The 17,400-nt window shown below is 32.4% G+C and overlaps 3 protein-coding genes across 4 annotated transcripts; 1 reads left to right on the top strand and 2 right to left on the bottom strand.

Moving 5' to 3' along the window:
* Positions 1 to 562: 562 nt before the first annotated feature.
* Positions 563 to 5,300, bottom strand: LOC107942922 (E3 ubiquitin-protein ligase PRT1). Of its 2 annotated transcripts, none has more exons than XM_041077113.1 (7): positions 5,032 to 5,300; positions 3,854 to 3,882; positions 3,597 to 3,776; positions 2,560 to 2,949; positions 2,290 to 2,466; positions 1,656 to 1,780; positions 563 to 1,185 (listed from the first exon to the last, which is right to left on the bottom strand). In XM_041077113.1, exons 1-7 carry the CDS (start codon positions 5,178 to 5,180, stop codon positions 739 to 741), a joined length of 1,497 nt encoding a protein of 498 aa, XP_040933047.1. In that variant the 5' UTR covers positions 5,181 to 5,300; the 3' UTR covers positions 563 to 738. The 2 variants fall into 2 exon arrangements, with proteins under 2 accessions (XP_040933047.1, XP_040933048.1); XM_041077114.1 differs by having other exon boundaries at positions 3,854 to 3,941; positions 5,032 to 5,281.
* A 4,889-nt stretch (positions 5,301 to 10,189) lies between these two features.
* Positions 10,190 to 12,097, bottom strand: LOC107890568 (malate dehydrogenase, cytoplasmic). The gene is made up of 7 exons (XM_016815056.2): positions 11,814 to 12,097; positions 11,525 to 11,683; positions 11,272 to 11,447; positions 10,912 to 11,189; positions 10,705 to 10,840; positions 10,520 to 10,631; positions 10,190 to 10,429 (listed from the first exon to the last, which is right to left on the bottom strand). The coding sequence occupies exons 1-7, from the start codon at positions 11,956 to 11,958 to the stop codon at positions 10,329 to 10,331; spliced, it is 1,107 nt and encodes a 368-aa protein (XP_016670545.2). The 5' UTR covers positions 11,959 to 12,097; the 3' UTR covers positions 10,190 to 10,328.
* A 1,023-nt stretch (positions 12,098 to 13,120) lies between these two features.
* On the top strand, positions 13,121 to 17,150 carry LOC121206276 (uncharacterized). The gene is made up of 12 exons (XM_041077112.1): positions 13,121 to 13,311; positions 13,424 to 13,507; positions 13,956 to 14,051; positions 14,155 to 14,230; positions 14,327 to 14,422; positions 14,543 to 14,616; positions 14,725 to 14,832; positions 14,968 to 15,105; positions 15,448 to 15,553; positions 15,907 to 16,115; positions 16,664 to 16,762; positions 16,855 to 17,150. Exons 1-11 carry the CDS (start codon positions 13,258 to 13,260, stop codon positions 16,730 to 16,732), a joined length of 1,110 nt encoding a protein of 369 aa, XP_040933046.1. The 5' UTR covers positions 13,121 to 13,257; the 3' UTR covers positions 16,733 to 16,762; positions 16,855 to 17,150.
* The last annotated feature ends 250 nt before the right edge of the window (positions 17,151 to 17,400 follow it).

Genomic DNA, 17,400 nt, shown 5'->3' with positions numbered 1-17,400 from the left:
GTATTTTAAAGATTTACCCATTTAGACGCCTAAAAATTGACAACGTTTGTTTTGGAAATCACGCGGTAACATTTGCGTGCAACTTACAGATAAAAAAATAAATAATAACTTATTTGTCCAGCAGGTTCGCCTTGTGTTAGTAACAAAAAGTTACAACCAATTGAGCTAGCAAGGCAATTATTTTGTTTGTTGAAAAAAATAATATATGAAGCTTTTCTTAGATGGTAATATTTTAACTTTTGGATTTAAAAAAAAACGATAATATTTTAATTTTAGCTCCTCTAAAATATTAATGATTTAAATTTAAATTTTTTAACAACTTAATTAAATGAAAAAATATTGTATTTTTAAAGTTAATGTATTATGTTATCCAATTCGTTTTCCTTCCATGTGTATTTGCATTCGAAAAATGGTATTGGGCATTGAATTTATCTAAATAATTATAATTAAATAATTAAATCGTAAAAAATAAATTTAGTTTAAATCCGATGATATTTAAATATGGGACTTTAAAATTATAAAAAATAAACCTTGAATACCAATATGAAAAAAGTGATATAGATAAAAGTAAAATCATGCTTTTCAAAGTATTGAAGTATAAAATCTAAGCAATAATTTTATCATCATTACGGATTATGAATTACACAACTGTTTTTTCTGTGGTTAGGAAAAAAAGGGGGGGGGGAAGAAATTATAAATACAGAAATTCCAGCCCTAAACTTTTTTTATGCATACTCTCTAAGAGTAATTGCATGAATTAACAGGATTAAACCCTTGATTTATCGTATCTGATGAAATATTATCATTTGGATCATCAGAATCATCCTCTTGATCCAATGACACATCAACTGATAAAATCAGAGAAGGAGAAACATCTTCAGGGTCTTGAGAACCATCACCTTCATCTTGTTGAACACTGGCTGACAACAGAGGCATATGTGAAGCATTGTCGGTATGTCCAGGTGCATCTGAGATATCATCATCGGATTGTTCCGAGGTCAGCCTGGATATAAAGTCAATTAGGCTTACAGGCTGTTCAATTTCTAATTGATGTTCGGGTTTATGCTGCTGATTAAATCGACCAGGGATCTTAGCCGGAGCTTTGTAGCATGATTCGCATAGGTCAAAACCTATTTTCTCCACGCAGTCTTTGCATCTGTATCTCTCCCCTATTATTGGAGTCATCTGCAACAAATTGTAAGAAATTGGCATATTCATTAAAAGTGTCTGCCAACAACAGGACATAACAGTGTGCGATTACAAATCGAAACATCACCCACCATCCACTTTGTGGTGGCATCGAAAATGACAGAAGAAATTTCTCCAACCATGGGATATAAAACAAACAAACAAGGACTTAAACTAAAAAGAGCTTTAGCTTTAAATTGGTGAGCATGATAGGAATATAGAATGCTAATAAAACCATAGGCTATGATAATAATAACCATTTCTAGATCTCAACCTGTAACTACAATATCAAGCATGTAAGTAGAGGGAGAAAGGGGATATAGGGATTTTCTTTTCCTTTCTCAAAAATCAGTTATAGTATGTTTCGCATACTCTAGTAGTCATCATATCAATAATGAAATAAATAAAAGGAATACAATATTGGAAAACCTATTACGCTAATTTAGTACTAATTACTGAAAACTTACCCCACAATAATCACAGCCCACTCCGATATGAACTTTTGGCCCATTGCCAAGAAACCATGATGAGTAGAAATCCATGGACATTGATGCCGCTGACCGCTTTGCATCTCGTTGAGCTTGTATTGAACCTGAGCCCAAGTTTAATGGCAGAAATGCGTTAAATTGAAAACAAGGTAGTAAAACTTAATTAATCAAAATGATCTATGAAGTTCAAGCCTGTGGGGAGCGTCACCAACAGAGGAAGTACTTTAAAACACACATAGTTGTCTTGTCAGGTTAACAATGCATGAAACAGAAGACAACTTTTTTTTTCATCAAGAAAGATTCAATTAAAGCATAAGAGTATTTTGAATGTCTGTAGATGCATAAGCATTTGAGGGGAGAGAGAAAGCCAAGAACAACCCAAGCAGCTGCAGGTGTTAATTAAATATTTAGCTTTTCCACCCCATTTTCTTATAATTATTTAGCTCTTGATAAAGTCCCCAAAAGAAACCAAGAGAAAAGAATATAGGGTTTAAATTCTATCTTTTCACAAGACATGAAAGCAAAGTGCAAATGATCCAAATAGCCTAATTCAATTGATCGTCAAAATAAATGAGATAAACATCATCAATGATTCTGAGAGTAAGATGCTCACAACTGTGTTCTTTGAGTAAAGTCCTCTGTCTTTCTGTATATTCTTCAGGAAAGTGCTCCTCCAAGAATTGCTCCAGAATTAAACAAACACTAGGAAATCCATTTGGTTGCAAGCTTTTACAGACTTGACACCTAAGGATTTCATCTTTCGGAATAAGAAAACAAGATTCACAATATACTGCAACAAAGAAGAAACTAAAGTAAATGATCAACAACAATATCCTCTAACCCTTTGGCTTTTGGGACAACAGATAAAATTAATATATACTACCATGGCCACAATTGAGAACAACTGGTCGCAAAAGCAGCCTCTTGCATGCAGCACAGAGTAAATCAGCAATAGCAACCTTTTGATCTTTATGCTCAAACTCATTTTGGATCCAACTCTTTCCTTCATTGGGTTCATTTCTAGAAACTTCAGGGTCCTTTGAAGATGTCGTCGGTTTATTTGCTATACCATTTTCATCCTGCATGGTCATTTTTAGTGAATCTCTGGATGAGGATGATTCCTGATCCTTAGAACAACTTTCTGAATAAATGTCCATTTCAAGATGAGGCTGGTTTTGGTTATTCCTGAAAATATCTGAATTCTCACAAGCCATTGGTTCAACTAAATTTTTATCAAATTGAAGTGAGAAGCGGCCAGCTTCATTCTCTTCTTCTGCACAAGGAAACAAGAAAAGGACATAAAAAAAAATTAAAGAAAACACAAAGCATCATCATTTTCCAACGTGGGGAAAGTTTTTTTCTTGGAGGGAGGGGGGATCAAATGAGCAAGCACCAAAGTAAATAATGAAACTGATCACAACATCTGTGAAGAAAAGTTTTCCCATCTTATAATAATAAAAATCTTTAGTCAGCGTGCTAATATCTTCTCCCTGGTTTTTGGCAGCAAAGTCATTCTAATATGTGAATTTCTTTATCACAAATCTTTCAGTGGAACTCAGCAACACGATTAAAAGTTTTTCTTCCAAGCATCTTATGGATTTCCTCAGATCTTACTGGAGCATATTAGTATTATGCAACTAGTTCATAATTCACATAATTGAAAGCATAAGTATCTTTGGTATTCTAAAGCAAAGTTGGAGTTCATCAGTGTTAATATTTACTATTAGTAGAAGAGATCAATTTCATAAGAAAACTAAACACTTCTCCACCATCTGAGAATTAAGAACTTCAATAAAATTTTCAGAAGAGTTGGGTCATTGACTAAAAGATGATAGAAACAAACCTTTTTCCCCCAAACTTATAATTTGTTAACAGATTTTTGAGAATTTAAAGAAAATGAGAGAGAAAAAACAAAGGTACCTTGGACTTGTCTTTCCCTTCTCTTATAGGCTATAGGATACAACTTCAGAAGCAAAAAGTGCAGCAATTGGCAGACACTTGGGAAATGATTGAATGGGCACCGACAAATGGGGCAATTTGACTGATAAACATGATTCATTGCATTATAGACACACCAGAAGCATGACATGTGGCCACAGGCTGCAAATATGGAAAGCAAAGGTGGCTTACAGGTAAAATTACTTATCAGAAGTTAGTCGAGCATTTTGCCTTCTTACCTAATACAACAGGCTTGTAAAGGAGTTCCCTGGAACACAAAAGGAAATCACCTTCAGAAGGTATCCAAGGAAATAGAGCTCCAACAAACTAATAACCACAAAGTACACACAAATTGTAAGAAGTCATATACCATATAGGATTTGTGACTAAACTATTAACCTAAATTAATAGGTGTGAGCGTCAGACAAAATATGTTAAAAATTTCCTAAGATTTTTCATTTATTTGGAGGGTCCTAGAAGGGTCATATCCCATACTCATGTCCAAATATTCGTCAGACACAGATGTCAGATATGGTACTTTGAGAAAAATGAAGAACCAGAACAATGTAGCTATTAACTTCGGATCATTGATAGGTATTATGATTCTTATTTGCTCATAAACTACCCAAAAACTTGACTTGAAAAGAATTGACAAGCATAATGCGAATTATGATTTATATATGTTGGTATTACAAGAAATAAAGGAACAGAGCAATGAAGTAAACAAGTTCCCATAGAAATGGACATTATCCACATTTTTGTCAAATTTCACAAGTTCCCGGATAAGCACACTTTCTGCAAATGATTACAAATAAGCCATTAGACAACCATGAGGTTGCTACAGTTAGAAGACAGCCAGATGTGGAATTTTGGTTTTGACAAGCTTATCTTTATACTGAGATTCATCGCTTAAAAGAAAGCTCCAGTTTTCAACCTTCAAAGAATTCACAACATGCTTAAACCAATAAATAAAGCTGAGATTAAAGTTAGAGGCACCAAAAACCCGCTAAGATTGAGCTTTATTCAAGCTCTTTTTCTTCTAAAACTTATCTAACAAAAAGAGGGACAAAACAACTTAATAGATAGCACAGTCAATGTCTCAAACCTCGATAACTTAATAGCTCCAATTCCTACTTTCTAAACCTAAATTCAACATTAATTCAGATATATAACCCTAGAGTTTGCAGTTATAAATATAATTCCTAAAATTCTAAAATTTACAATTAAACTATCCTTCGAATAAGATTATTCTCAGAGATCACATAATTTGATGATAAACTCGAAATAATCATGCTAAATAAATCGTCAATATATAAATACATACACATGAAGAAGAGAAAAGAAAATCAATAATATAAGCTGTAATTAAAGGAAATGAAAATGAAAAGGAGGAGGAGGGAATGGAAAAGGAATTTACAAGCAAACGCAACATTGGAACTCGTTTGGAAATTCCTCAGGTGGAAGGTTAACATCAAGTCTTTCTTTTTCATCTTCAACATGTTCTTCATTCTCTGTTTCTGTTAGGGTTTCATCGATATTAACATTGATTTTCTCCTCTTTTTCCATTTTTTTTTTCTGAAAAGGAAAGAAAGATGAAAGGAAACAAGAAGGCCAACAGGTTGGTGGAAGAGAAGACGCCTTTTGCGTTTATGAGCTCTGCCCTACTTGGACCTACCTATTTACACACTCTGTTTATGTATTATGCTATGAAAATGAAATTAAAAAAATGTGTTCCATGGAGAAAATGTTAAGACTGTAAAAATTAGATGTGTAAACTAGGCCAAAGTTTAGATTTTGGTAACTTATTTTTAGAATGGAGAATTTCATTTAAATACTAGATTTTTTGATGATTGGTACGGTGAATTAGTACCCATCGAGGAGTAGAATGACATAGGTTGAATCTAAGTTGATCTAATATTCAACGTGGAAGATTAGATAAAAAATTTATTTAGATTTTAGTTCATAAATTTGTGATCTTCAATGTTGTTTCATGAAAAAACTCCGGAATTATACAAGAGAAAGAGAATAAAAGATTTAGATTGGAGCAACAGTGAGAACAAATGTCATATAATAGCGATTTTAACAGTATGATAAATGAAAATATTTAAATAATTCAGTAACAATTTTGTAACTTTTTAAATTTGAGTGGCCAAAATATAATTTTACTAATAATTTAATTACATTAAGTGTAATTGACCAAAATTAGATATAAATAAAATGTTTAATTTCATTGTACCTCCCTAAACTATAAATCAAAATTTTAAATTGATCCTTCACGAACTAGAAATGCTCATCAATCCAACTAAATTTACATTTGATTGTAAAAATTTCTAGGTCGAAGCCCAACAACCCAATTCACCTGTTTTACTAGTTAAAGATAATAAAAAAATATTTAAATTTAATTATAAAAATATTAATATAAGATTATTTTTATAAATTAAACAGTAAATGAGCCTACGCTGGTTTGATATTGAAAATTTTAAGTTCTAAGTCTAGCCTAGAGCAAACTGAGTAGCTGCTGCACCTCTGTCTCAATCTAAAGTATTGTTCCAATAAAGTATTTTCATTAATTTTCTCAACTTATGAAGAGATTTGTCGGTTTGCTTTGTTTGACTCGTAAAGATTACTTATTTAAAATATTAACTTAATTTATGATATTAATTTAATCAATTATATTATATATACATGATATTAGTAAGAGAAAATAATTTATATAAAAAATATTTATTAATGATTATTAGTGTAATGATAAAGAATTTATTTATATATTAAATATTTGTTTAATCATTGTACATGTTAATTTTATTTATTTTAATTTAAAAATTATATAAAATAATAAAAAGATAAAAAAAAATTATCAAATAATAATAGTAATTGTTTAATAGAAAGGGTAAGTTAATCTTTTTCCAATTAAATTGTTAGTCAATTAATCCATAACACTTACTTGATTAAAGATTTAAATAATAATATAGATGCTATGTAAATATAATATGATTTTTTTTTACACAATGAAGGGAAGATTGAGTAGTGGAAATTTTAACTATGAATATAATTTCATCCAAAACTTTAAATTAAGAAAAAGTTTTCTCTTAAACTAGTGATTTGGTTGACTATATGAAATAATTAAACTATAACATACATACATACATACATATATCAAAATATTAAAATTTACATTAAGCATCTTTTGGGCTGTAAATATGTGGGTCAGATAGAGGTGAATACGAGCAAACTAAACTCGGGTGATGGAATATGATTCTCAATTTGGGGCAAAGCCTATAGATAAGAAAATGGGTAACCAAATCTCACATGCGTTTACTCACGTGATGGGCTATACGAGTCTCAACTTGGGGCAAAGCCGATAGATATGGAGAAAAAGAGTATAGTCCGTGAGAAGACAATTGATCACAATATGATTTACACCAAAGATTAAGTGACGCTTATGGCATGGCAATACCGGGACATGAGAATCCCCCATCAGTTGGGTAATCTGTAAGGCTTTTTGTTTTGGAAGAAACATCTAAAGAGCACGAAATGAGTCATTACCAGGATCATTCATGCATGCGAAGTTACTAAGCCTTTCACGTGCCTACGTGTTGTGGGCTCTGGTGTTTACTTTGTGAACAAAATGAACTACGTACTGGACTAGGATGCTCCCAGGATGCTAGAAAATTTTGGGGATGAGAGGTAAATTTTTATTACCAAAGTGAGACCCTTCATTGACTTTACTGTAATTACTGAGTGGTGTGCAGTAATTACATGCACAACTTTTATTGTGCACAGCGTCTAGCTGTTTGAGACTTCAAATAGCTTGTCCTAGTGATTAGCGAACGGGTCAGTTGATCTGAAACTTTAATGTTGACTCCAGCACTGCGCAGTATGGACAACTAATGGGCTATGGAGCTATTTTGAGGCACCACGATGGAGGTCTCTTAGTAGCTAGGTGCCAGTCTAACAGGGGTAGTATGGTTACGGGGATCATACTTATAGAGGGCTATGCTTTTGGGGGCATTCAATGGCAATTGGCAATGAGATCGGGACAGATTGATTACTGATTAACCTCAATAATTGATTACTGATTAACCTCAATAATTGAAAACAAAATCAAATCTCTCCAATTACATATTATCAAAATCCAACATATAACAGGTACTTGAAATTTAATTTAATTTATAAACTAATGTTTACCATGTTCGAAATCGATATTACTTATGAGAGCTCATAGCATTATTCAAAAAAATATTAAAAAACTTTAAAATATTTTATATTAATATTTATAATTAATTTTTTAATTATTGAATAAATACTAACTCCGAGTAAAATCATATTGAGAAAAACATACCATGCCATGCTAACTAAAAAAATAAAATGAAGTGGATAAAACCCTTATATATCTTCATCTATCCTTTAACAAAAATGTCATACAGTACATGTAAATATATCATAAATGTCTATATTTCCATGCATGTACCAGCGTAACACATCAAAGGAAAGTGTAAAATGAGAAGGAAAAAAAAGGGAATATTTGAGAATGAGGAAGCAGCTTGTAGTGGTGGTGAAATGTGATGCTTCCTTTTGAGCTTACTAGTTGGATTCAGGATTCGGTCCACTAGGCACCTCGTGAGCAGCACCTTTGAACCGTCGATCTCTAGGACTGCCTTCGGCGGCGGCGGTCGTCGGTGCCGGAAACGGATGCGAATTCGAGGCCGGTTTTTGAGCTGACGTTGGGGAAGAAGAAGAAGAAGATGATGACGATGATGATGATGATGATGATGAGAAAAGTTGGCCGTAGCAGGAAGAGGAACAGGCTGGCGGCGGTCGGCTAGCAAAGACCGGCGAAACGAGGAGGAGAAGAAGGATGAAGAGGAGGGTAAAGTGTGTGTTCGTTGAGTTGCTTTGTGGAGTGAAAATTTTGTTAGAAGCAGCCGCCATGGAATTGTTATGAAAAAGAAATAGAAAGCAGCCCCCGCCCAGTAATGGAGAAGGGATGGTAATCCATGAATGAATGAAGAAGAGGTGCAGGCGGACCACTGAGTCTGGTCTTTAGTTTATGGTATGCAAAAGAGAACAAGAAATAAAACAAGATGTATTAATGGTGGAAGGTGGGAAAAGTTAGAAAAGACAAAATTTTTATGCATTCCAGGAAGCTTATATAAATATTGATGGTTTAATTACATGATATGTTGCATAACTATTCTCAAAATTTTAAATTGATTTTTAAATTTTTAAATATTTTAATTAAATCCTCAAATTATTAATATTATATTAATTAAATTTATCCGTGAGCTTAACTATCAAATATTTTAAGAGCTATTTTTCAATACATTAAATTTAAATTGTCCATACAATTATTTATGCACATGTTTTTTTTTTCAACTTTATTCACGTGTTTATATAAACTATTTGATCCAAGTATTATCAATGTATTTATTAACAAAATTGATTTGACATTTAATCTCACAAACAAATGATCAGTGTATAAAAAATTTAATTGATACGATATTAATAACTCAATAAAAACGTTTTAAAATTTAGATTAGAGGATAAATAGTGGAATTAATCCAAATATCGAGTAAAAGTTTAATGAGTTTTCACCATTAATGCTTATCTATTAGTTTAATATGGTAGGGTCTAAAGAAAATTTGAAGGATGAAAATTTGAAAGATTGATGAAAATTTGTGTATTTAACTTGACAAAAGAATATAAATCAACAAAAGTCAAATTATTCATGTTGATTCATCGAACTCTTTCTTTATTTACATCCCTAGCCAAAAGCTTCAACTTTAGTAAATGTGTTAAACTAAGAGATAAAACAACATTTAGTTCTTAAATTTGATAATTTTTCTCGATTTCGTTTTTTACTTTTTTATATTAGTCTTAGAACTTGTTAATTTTTCCAGTTTGATCCTCGAACTTAGATTTCATTCAAGAGTAATAACATGGTACTTTAAGATTGTGTCACATAGTCACCTATCTTTTAAAAATTATATAAAATAAAATATTACAAATTACAAATTATAAATTATAAAGAAAAAATATATATTTTAAAAAAATTGGGTGATAATGTGGAATCATATATAACTAAATAAAATTCAAGTTCATGGATTAAATTAAAAAAATTGTCAAGTTTAGAGATTAATATAAAAAAAATTTTAAGGATCAAAATGAAAAAACTATCAAATTCAAGAATTAAAAGTTACTTTATCCATAAAACTAACCAACTAAATGAAATAAGTCTATCCTAAAAATAGTCAAACCAATTAGACGAATTTAATTAAATAAATTATTAAAAACAGAACAAAACAAAATAAACTAATTGGGCTGACTGATTCATCCAATTTAATCGGTTAACCGTTAAACTGCTACTATGACCAATTCTCGCTACACAAGTTGAACTAGGCTAGAATTATTTATTACCATAATTGTGTTAATTGAATATATATAATTTCATCTTTCATTGCTAAAAAAATTATCGTATTTGACACATTGGTATCCAATATTTATTTTGGAATCCTCAATTAACGTAGTATTGAGGTAAATGAGAAATTTTGCAAATTTATGTATAAAGACAGATGTTCACTGCAAATAAACACAAAGTTAGCCTGGATAAAGATTTACAAATAGAATAAAATGCCTTATTCTCCCTTATTATTACTATGATAATGATTTTCATGAGTTCATTAGCTACTGATTAGTCTCCAACTATTCATTCACTTAATCATCAATCAGGCAAGAATAGGCAAGTGTTTTCTCATCCATCAGCTCTTTCGCCGTTGCATCCATTTTTTCCCTCGACAATTCATCTATCTTGAGCCCTGCCATTTGCAATGAAATATTCTCAAATAAGCAAATCATTGCCTCAAGTATGCATCAATTTTGGCATGGTCGAAGTGAATGCAACTTACCATTAACAATTGACCATTGTCCTTTCTCACATGTAACTGGGAAGGAGTACATAATGCCAGGCTGAATTCCATATGACCCATCAGAGTACACTCCCATGGACACCCATGTTCCCTGAACAAATGAACCCAAAGTAAATAATAGAGTTGTCAATACAAGAAGCAATGTAAAAATAAAGATTAACGACCTTGGGTGTTCCAAGAACCCAATCACGTATATGATCACAAGCAGCACTTGCAGCTGACAATGCACTCGATAGCTTGCGAGCTTTGATAATGGTGGCCCCTCTCTGCTGCACCGTGGTAATGAACTCGGTGTTCAACCTAGGAAGAGTTATTATAACGATTGGAAACTTATTAAAAAGCATCAAGATAGACTAGGGGTTTCTTGTTACCAATTATCATTTGCTATGGCATCTCTAACAGATTTCTCTCCATTTGTGGTTTTGACAGTTGCATGATTAATGTCTGGATATTGAGTGGACGAGTGATTTCCCCATATGATAACATTCCACACATCACTAACATGAACGTTTAGCTTCTCAGAGATTTGGCCTAATGCTCTGTTATGATCGAGACGAGTAAGGCAAGTGATGTTTTTCTCCGGAATTGAAGGTGCAAATTCTTTCAAGATAAGTGCGTTGGTGTTGGCTGGATTGGCAACCACTAGCACCTGGATGATAAGAACTGGTACTAATATATCTGATGTCAAATTTCATAACAATTTGTATTGGTAATTAGACTGGTTTTCTCACCTTGCAGTCAGGAGCAGCATGCTGTTCCAAGGCCGAAGCTTGAGCTTTATAAATCGATACGTTCTTGGACATCACATCCTTCCTTTCCATACCTTCTTTCCGTGGGAATCCGCCAACCATGACAGCTATATTGACGCCCTGACAGGCTTCGACAACATCCGTCGTCGCAACAACATCTTTTTCGAAACAACATGACGAGAAATCATAAGTAATTTTCAACCAAGAAAATGGGAGTCATGAGACATATATATACCTTTGAGCAGAGGAAAGGCAGCATCAATCAGTTCCATTTTGACTCCATTCAAGGCCTCAGCTGCAGGTTCGATATCAAGCATGTGAATAATTACAGGCTGATCAGGGCCTAACATGACCCCCCTCGCAATCATGGGAAGAAGAGCATAGCCAATTTGTCCTGTTGAAGAAAATCAAACTTTTGAAACTACATAAGCATAAATGAAACTATTTATGATTTATGTGCACGATTTGTCATATTTGATAAAGGAAAAAAGATGATAAAAAGACAAGAATTGCTTCAAGCTTGCCTGCAGCGCCGGTAACGAGTACCGTCACAGGCTCTTTTTCTATGACCAATAGACCACAGATGTGCTTGATTATCTTCCAGAACAAAGTTACAGAAAATAGAACTACCAAGATTTTCTGAAGCAAAATAATATACTCCTGTTCCATGCTTTCCCAAATCAAACGATGATATAAAGGCCTCTGTTGAATTCATGACTATATATACATATGTATGTATATGATATCATTGGTGTAAGAACCTCAGAGATGATCACAATGAGGAAATCAGATGCTAAAAGGAAGTGTGCAAGGAATGAAGGAAAAAACCATCAAGAGCTCTCTACTATAAAGAAAAGAATCTAGCTTCCATATGATTGTCAAGAAAATGGGTGAAGGACAAAGAACATAAATAAAACAGTATATGGAAGCTTGCTTTCATTAACAACTAAACGTGCAATGATGGGTTTTCCTATACTTACAGGCCAATTGAAATATATAAAGTTTTCTTCACGGGAATCAATCAGCTTTGCTAAGGAAGAAGAACAGTACGTACGGACAGCACTGGTAACTAAAAGTGTTAATATGTATTTCCCCTTGAATTTATCCAAAAATATCTAATTGGTACTTAAATTTTTATTTAATCACTTATTGATATCTCCACACTAACTCTATTAATTTGTGTTGCAATAACATTAGTAATTAATCTAGTGATTACATGCAGCAGCTTTTCAAAATACTATGTGATAAGCATAAATTAAAAAAAATAACAAAAGAATAGTACAAATTTTATTTAGGTACATTCTGAAAAAAAAAATTATAACTTTTTTATTAATTTATATATTTTAAAGTTTCTTTTATATTTTTCATGTGGCATATTAATGAACTATCATGTGTCATTAATAGATTGATTATCAATTCACATTAAAAAAATAAACGGTATTAGTGCATATGTATTAACCTAGATGATATAATACAAGTTAAAGTACTAATCACATAAAAAAATTAAAATTTCTAAACAAATTCAAGAGACAAATTAATATTATAAAAAATAGATAGAATAATTTATTTGAACTTCAAGTTTACAAAAATTCATTTTAGTTCTATTTAATTTTTTTTAAACTTGTTTGTGGAATCACTCAAAAAGAGAAAAAGTAGTTGTTAACTTTGCTGTTCACATAAATAATTAATTAATTTTTTAAAATTAATTTTTTTAAATAATTAAAAATTATTAAAATTATTTAAAAGTATAAAGATTATAAAAATATTTTTTAGTTTTAAAAAATTAATTAATTGCTTATAATATTTTTAGATAACAATTTTAATTTTGCTTATAATAATTGTAGGTAAAATACTTACCTCAATCCACACGGTTTTTTGAACCATATTTTTTCCACACAGATTAAATTGGTAAAAGAACAGAACACAGATCGCTCTCGCGCTTTCCCTCAATCAATCATTTTTCTTACCATGAAGATTATAGATTTTTTCCTGATCTCATCACTTCTCTTCTCAATCTCTAGGGTTTGTTATCTCTAAATCTCTTGTTTTATTTTCATATAATTATATCTGATTGTAATTTTTCTTTTAGTTGATTCAATTTCTTTCTTTCTTTTTCTGATTTTTGTTACTGTAGGCTGAATCTATTGCATCAGTTTTCTTCATCGACAGTTCTACTCATCAATTCCTTCGCGCTCCATCCTCTAACGATGTCTCTCAGGTTTTATTTAGTTATTTATTTATACTCTAATTTAATTCACTCATTTATAATTAGGTTTCAAGAATTATAATTTGGTGAAGATTTTAAGTATTAAGAGATTGTGGATAGTTAAGTTGAATTGTCCAGAATATGTAAAATTGGAAAATAACATCTGGAACTTATGTAGTATTTTAATTTAGTGATTTTGTTTTATGTAGATGTTTTACTATGTATAAGAGCTTTCTTGTTCTTTGTATTATTACTAGTTTTAAATTGATTAATGTTAAAGATTGTATTGATAATTTGATGTTACTATCATTTTCTGTCAGTCTGCCATTTTTATATGATATAAAGTTTTTCAATGTGTTTCTAGATGGACTTTGGATAGTAGGGGAAATTACTTTGTCCATATGTATATATATGCGGCTTACTGATATTGGAATAACCTTTGTCATGTCTCCTTTAACAGTCAGAGCCAATGTTGTTACCTGAAGTTGGTGCGACTGCATCAGTCTTGCTTGGTTTTCCACCACCCATTACACTTTCAGCTGCTGGCTCATCTAAGGTCACGCTCTTTAGTGTTACCTGTCCTCAGTAATAAATTTGTTAGTTTTCCTATTTCTCTTCTTAGAAGCTTTAATTCAAAGATATCCGACGCTTTTTTGCAGCTGAATGAGGTTCTCATTTCTAATCCGTTTGATAGACCTCGTGCTGTTTTTATGCTTGAAGTTAGTGGAGTTGATGGTACCTTTTCTTTTCATAAAAGTTCATTTGCTCTGATTCTTCTCCCCTTACTACTCTCAAGTGTTTTGCTTTAAATAAATGTTCTTTGGTCTTCAGATCCTCTTGTTGTTGGACCCAAGAATGCTCTCTTCCACAAAGCCTTGAAGAGTAGTGTTGGTCTTGGTTCAAGTAAAGTGGACATTCAACTTCCAGGTACCTGACCTTTTAGCAATACATAAAACTAGTGGATGTAGTCATAACATTTTTGTGTTTTTGATTTTCCCCGAATGCATATATTCATAATATTTGTTCACTGCATAAATTTTCTTGTAGATGAAGAGCAAGTATCTGTTATTTCCTTGGACGAGCCTCTAAGAGATTACACTGAAGAAGAGATCAATGACTTTGTTAGTTTATTATTCTTCGCTTGCTTTAGTTAATTTCTGGGTTGTTTATATTCGCTTTGATTGTGTATCTGGGTCACACATGTGACATTGGTTTTTAAATGTGTTTAGGCATCTTGGTTGGGTGCATCATATGTACCCGATGCTACTAAGCCACTGCATGGAATATTGGCAATTCCCTTGGAAAATGGTGACAATGTGAACCTTCATATGTCAAAGGTCTTATTCAGGAACCAATATTTATCTGCTGTTCTATGAATTGTTTTTGACTGGCGCTGTTTCATAGTAGTAGTCATATTTTGTCTTGAAGTCTTATTTACCTAATGGAGTGCTTTTGATTTTGGTTTTTTGCAGAAAGTACACAGGGAATTTGCATCAAAACTGTTTGCTCTGTCCCACAATATAAGGAAAGCAATGCAAATGCATGAAGATCTGTCACAGGCTTTGCATAGACCTGCTGAGTTGATAGTGGGTTCTTTTGATGGGATTAAGGTGCTAAACATATGGACTTCATTTGGCTAATAGTAGTATTTTATTTTCATGCATTGATGTCTTGCCTGAAAATATATTTGGAGACCATCATGTTTAAGTGGGAAGGTTTCTTTTATCCCTTTCACTTTCCATGATGGCGTTTAATATCAATTAAAACTCTCTTGGATTGTCTCTAATTATGGGCGTCAAGCATCAGACATGCTTATTCTTTTTTCTATTTGGTCATGTATCTTCATGTTATTTTAATGTCTGTAGTTGTATTGCCTTTCGTTTATGTTTGCTTCCTCATTACTTGCCTACTTGCTAATCCTCTTAATGTCTCCAACAATATATGTAATACAGGCTTTGCAAGAGCAGCAGGATGCTGATGGTTTTGATAAGCTAGGAATGAGGCTTCTGCTTGCCACACTTCCAAAGATATTTGATTCACTGCAGACAGCATATGAAGGTTGGTAAAGTATTGAACACACTCCCATAGAATGAAAAAGGTCTTCAGTTAAACCATTTGATTAAGATTTACTTTTATTACATACTCTGTGTATACAAATGCAAAGGCAGACATAGTGGCAACTTTTGGTAAAGAACACAGTAACGTACATATATATTTATATATCTCTGTAAAACTAGACATACCAATTCATGTTGAAATCTTTGAACATTTGTGATGATATTATTATTCACAAAATTTAGAGCGATTGCTTTTCTTCTCTTGAGTTGATGGCAGTATTTATTCTCCCCCCCCCCCCTCTCTCAATCCCTGGCTGCTGATTTTTTTTAAAACTCTAACCGCTTATTGGGCAGGTCAAATTGTTGGAGTTTTTGTCTTTAATGGGGCATCTCAGCCAGGATCAAAACCATTGATAAATGTGATGTTTACCTCTCGTCCATCTCCACGTTGGTTGGCAGAAACAAAAATTCCAACTAATACCACCCTTGCTGCACAAGTTTTGGTTCGAAGAACGCTTGCATGGATAACTGGAGTTGTTCTTCTCATCGCCACTCTCCTGGGGGTAAGATCTGTTTTAAATATTAAGTCGGGTGCCAGCTTTTGCGTGGTTCCTAGAGTTTTTTGTTTTTAAACATTTCTTGTAATACTGGAGCTCTATCTTAAATCCAATTTCATAAAACCAAATAATTGTACTTTAATGAACTTTGGGAGTTCTTTCACCTCAGGTTTTCCAGCTAGTTAAAAATTCAGAGAAATCGGTTTTTATACTGCTTTGAATTCTGATGATTGATTTAAAGCAAGACTTTGTTATACTTAGTGGGTGCAAAAGAGTGACCCGCTATAGGATCCAAGAAAAAGCATTGGGATCCTCTGGAAAAGGGAAAAAGAAAATTCTTTCTCTAGGTTTTCATTGGCAAAGACTTTGGTCTGTTGCATCATTGTCCATATTGATCCACATCCTCTATACTGTTCACTGATTTAGGAGTTTTAATGACTGTTCAATTATTGGGGTGTGGCTGTAAGACTCGTTTATTCGATTGATCATATTTCTTTTAACTGTGCCATGTATATATCCGTTTTTCATTTACATTTTCCTTTTCACTACTGCAGGTTTACTTCCTTCTCAATATGCCACTGACAAGGGACACACTTTTGTACTCTAATGTCAAGCTCGACTAAGCTGAAATAAGACAGTTTCGCAGCAGCCTGGTATGATTTATCTTTTATTAACGGGAAATTGAGGGATATATTATTATCTATGAAGCTGTTTTCTTTATTGATCATTCAATGATGTTGGATAGGTTGATCCAGCGAACAAAATGTCGGTTTTTTTAAGGAATTAGTAGCAGCATCAAGCATAAGATTTGGCTATTTTCGGGTGTCATATGGCCAAGAGACTGCAGATGAGACAGGAAGATTGAGCCTCATGATGATTGTATCTATATACTTTTCAAGGTTGGCTTGTGTTTAACCATTTGACTTTATGTAGATTTCTTTTTTGCCCTTTTGTATTCAATTCTTAAATGTTTGTTTTTGGGAAATATTATTTTCAGAAATTCCGAATAAAGAAAAAAATAATGTAGCGTTGAAAATTAAATTTAGTTTTTGGGTTTAAAATTTTAGTTTTGAAATTTAGTTTGGGAAATAAAAAATTTCAAGCTCATTGTTTAAAGAATTAATTTGTATTTAGTTAATTTTTTGAACACAAAGTGCGTTAAATAATTCATTGGTGATACGGAAAGTCAGATGAAGCATATTTCATTGATGATGAGCGGAATTTAGAAATTTAAGTAGAAATGAAAATACAATATGCCATTTTCATGATGGTTCCATTCTACGGCCCTAAA

The sequence above is a fragment of the Gossypium hirsutum genome, chromosome A09 (assembly GCF_007990345.1).
Source record: "Gossypium hirsutum isolate 1008001.06 chromosome A09, Gossypium_hirsutum_v2.1, whole genome shotgun sequence".
Taxonomy (NCBI): domain Eukaryota; kingdom Viridiplantae; phylum Streptophyta; class Magnoliopsida; order Malvales; family Malvaceae; genus Gossypium; species Gossypium hirsutum.
The sequence above is the reverse complement of the archived record's forward strand: the minus strand, read 5'-3'. Positions and strand labels throughout refer to the sequence as shown.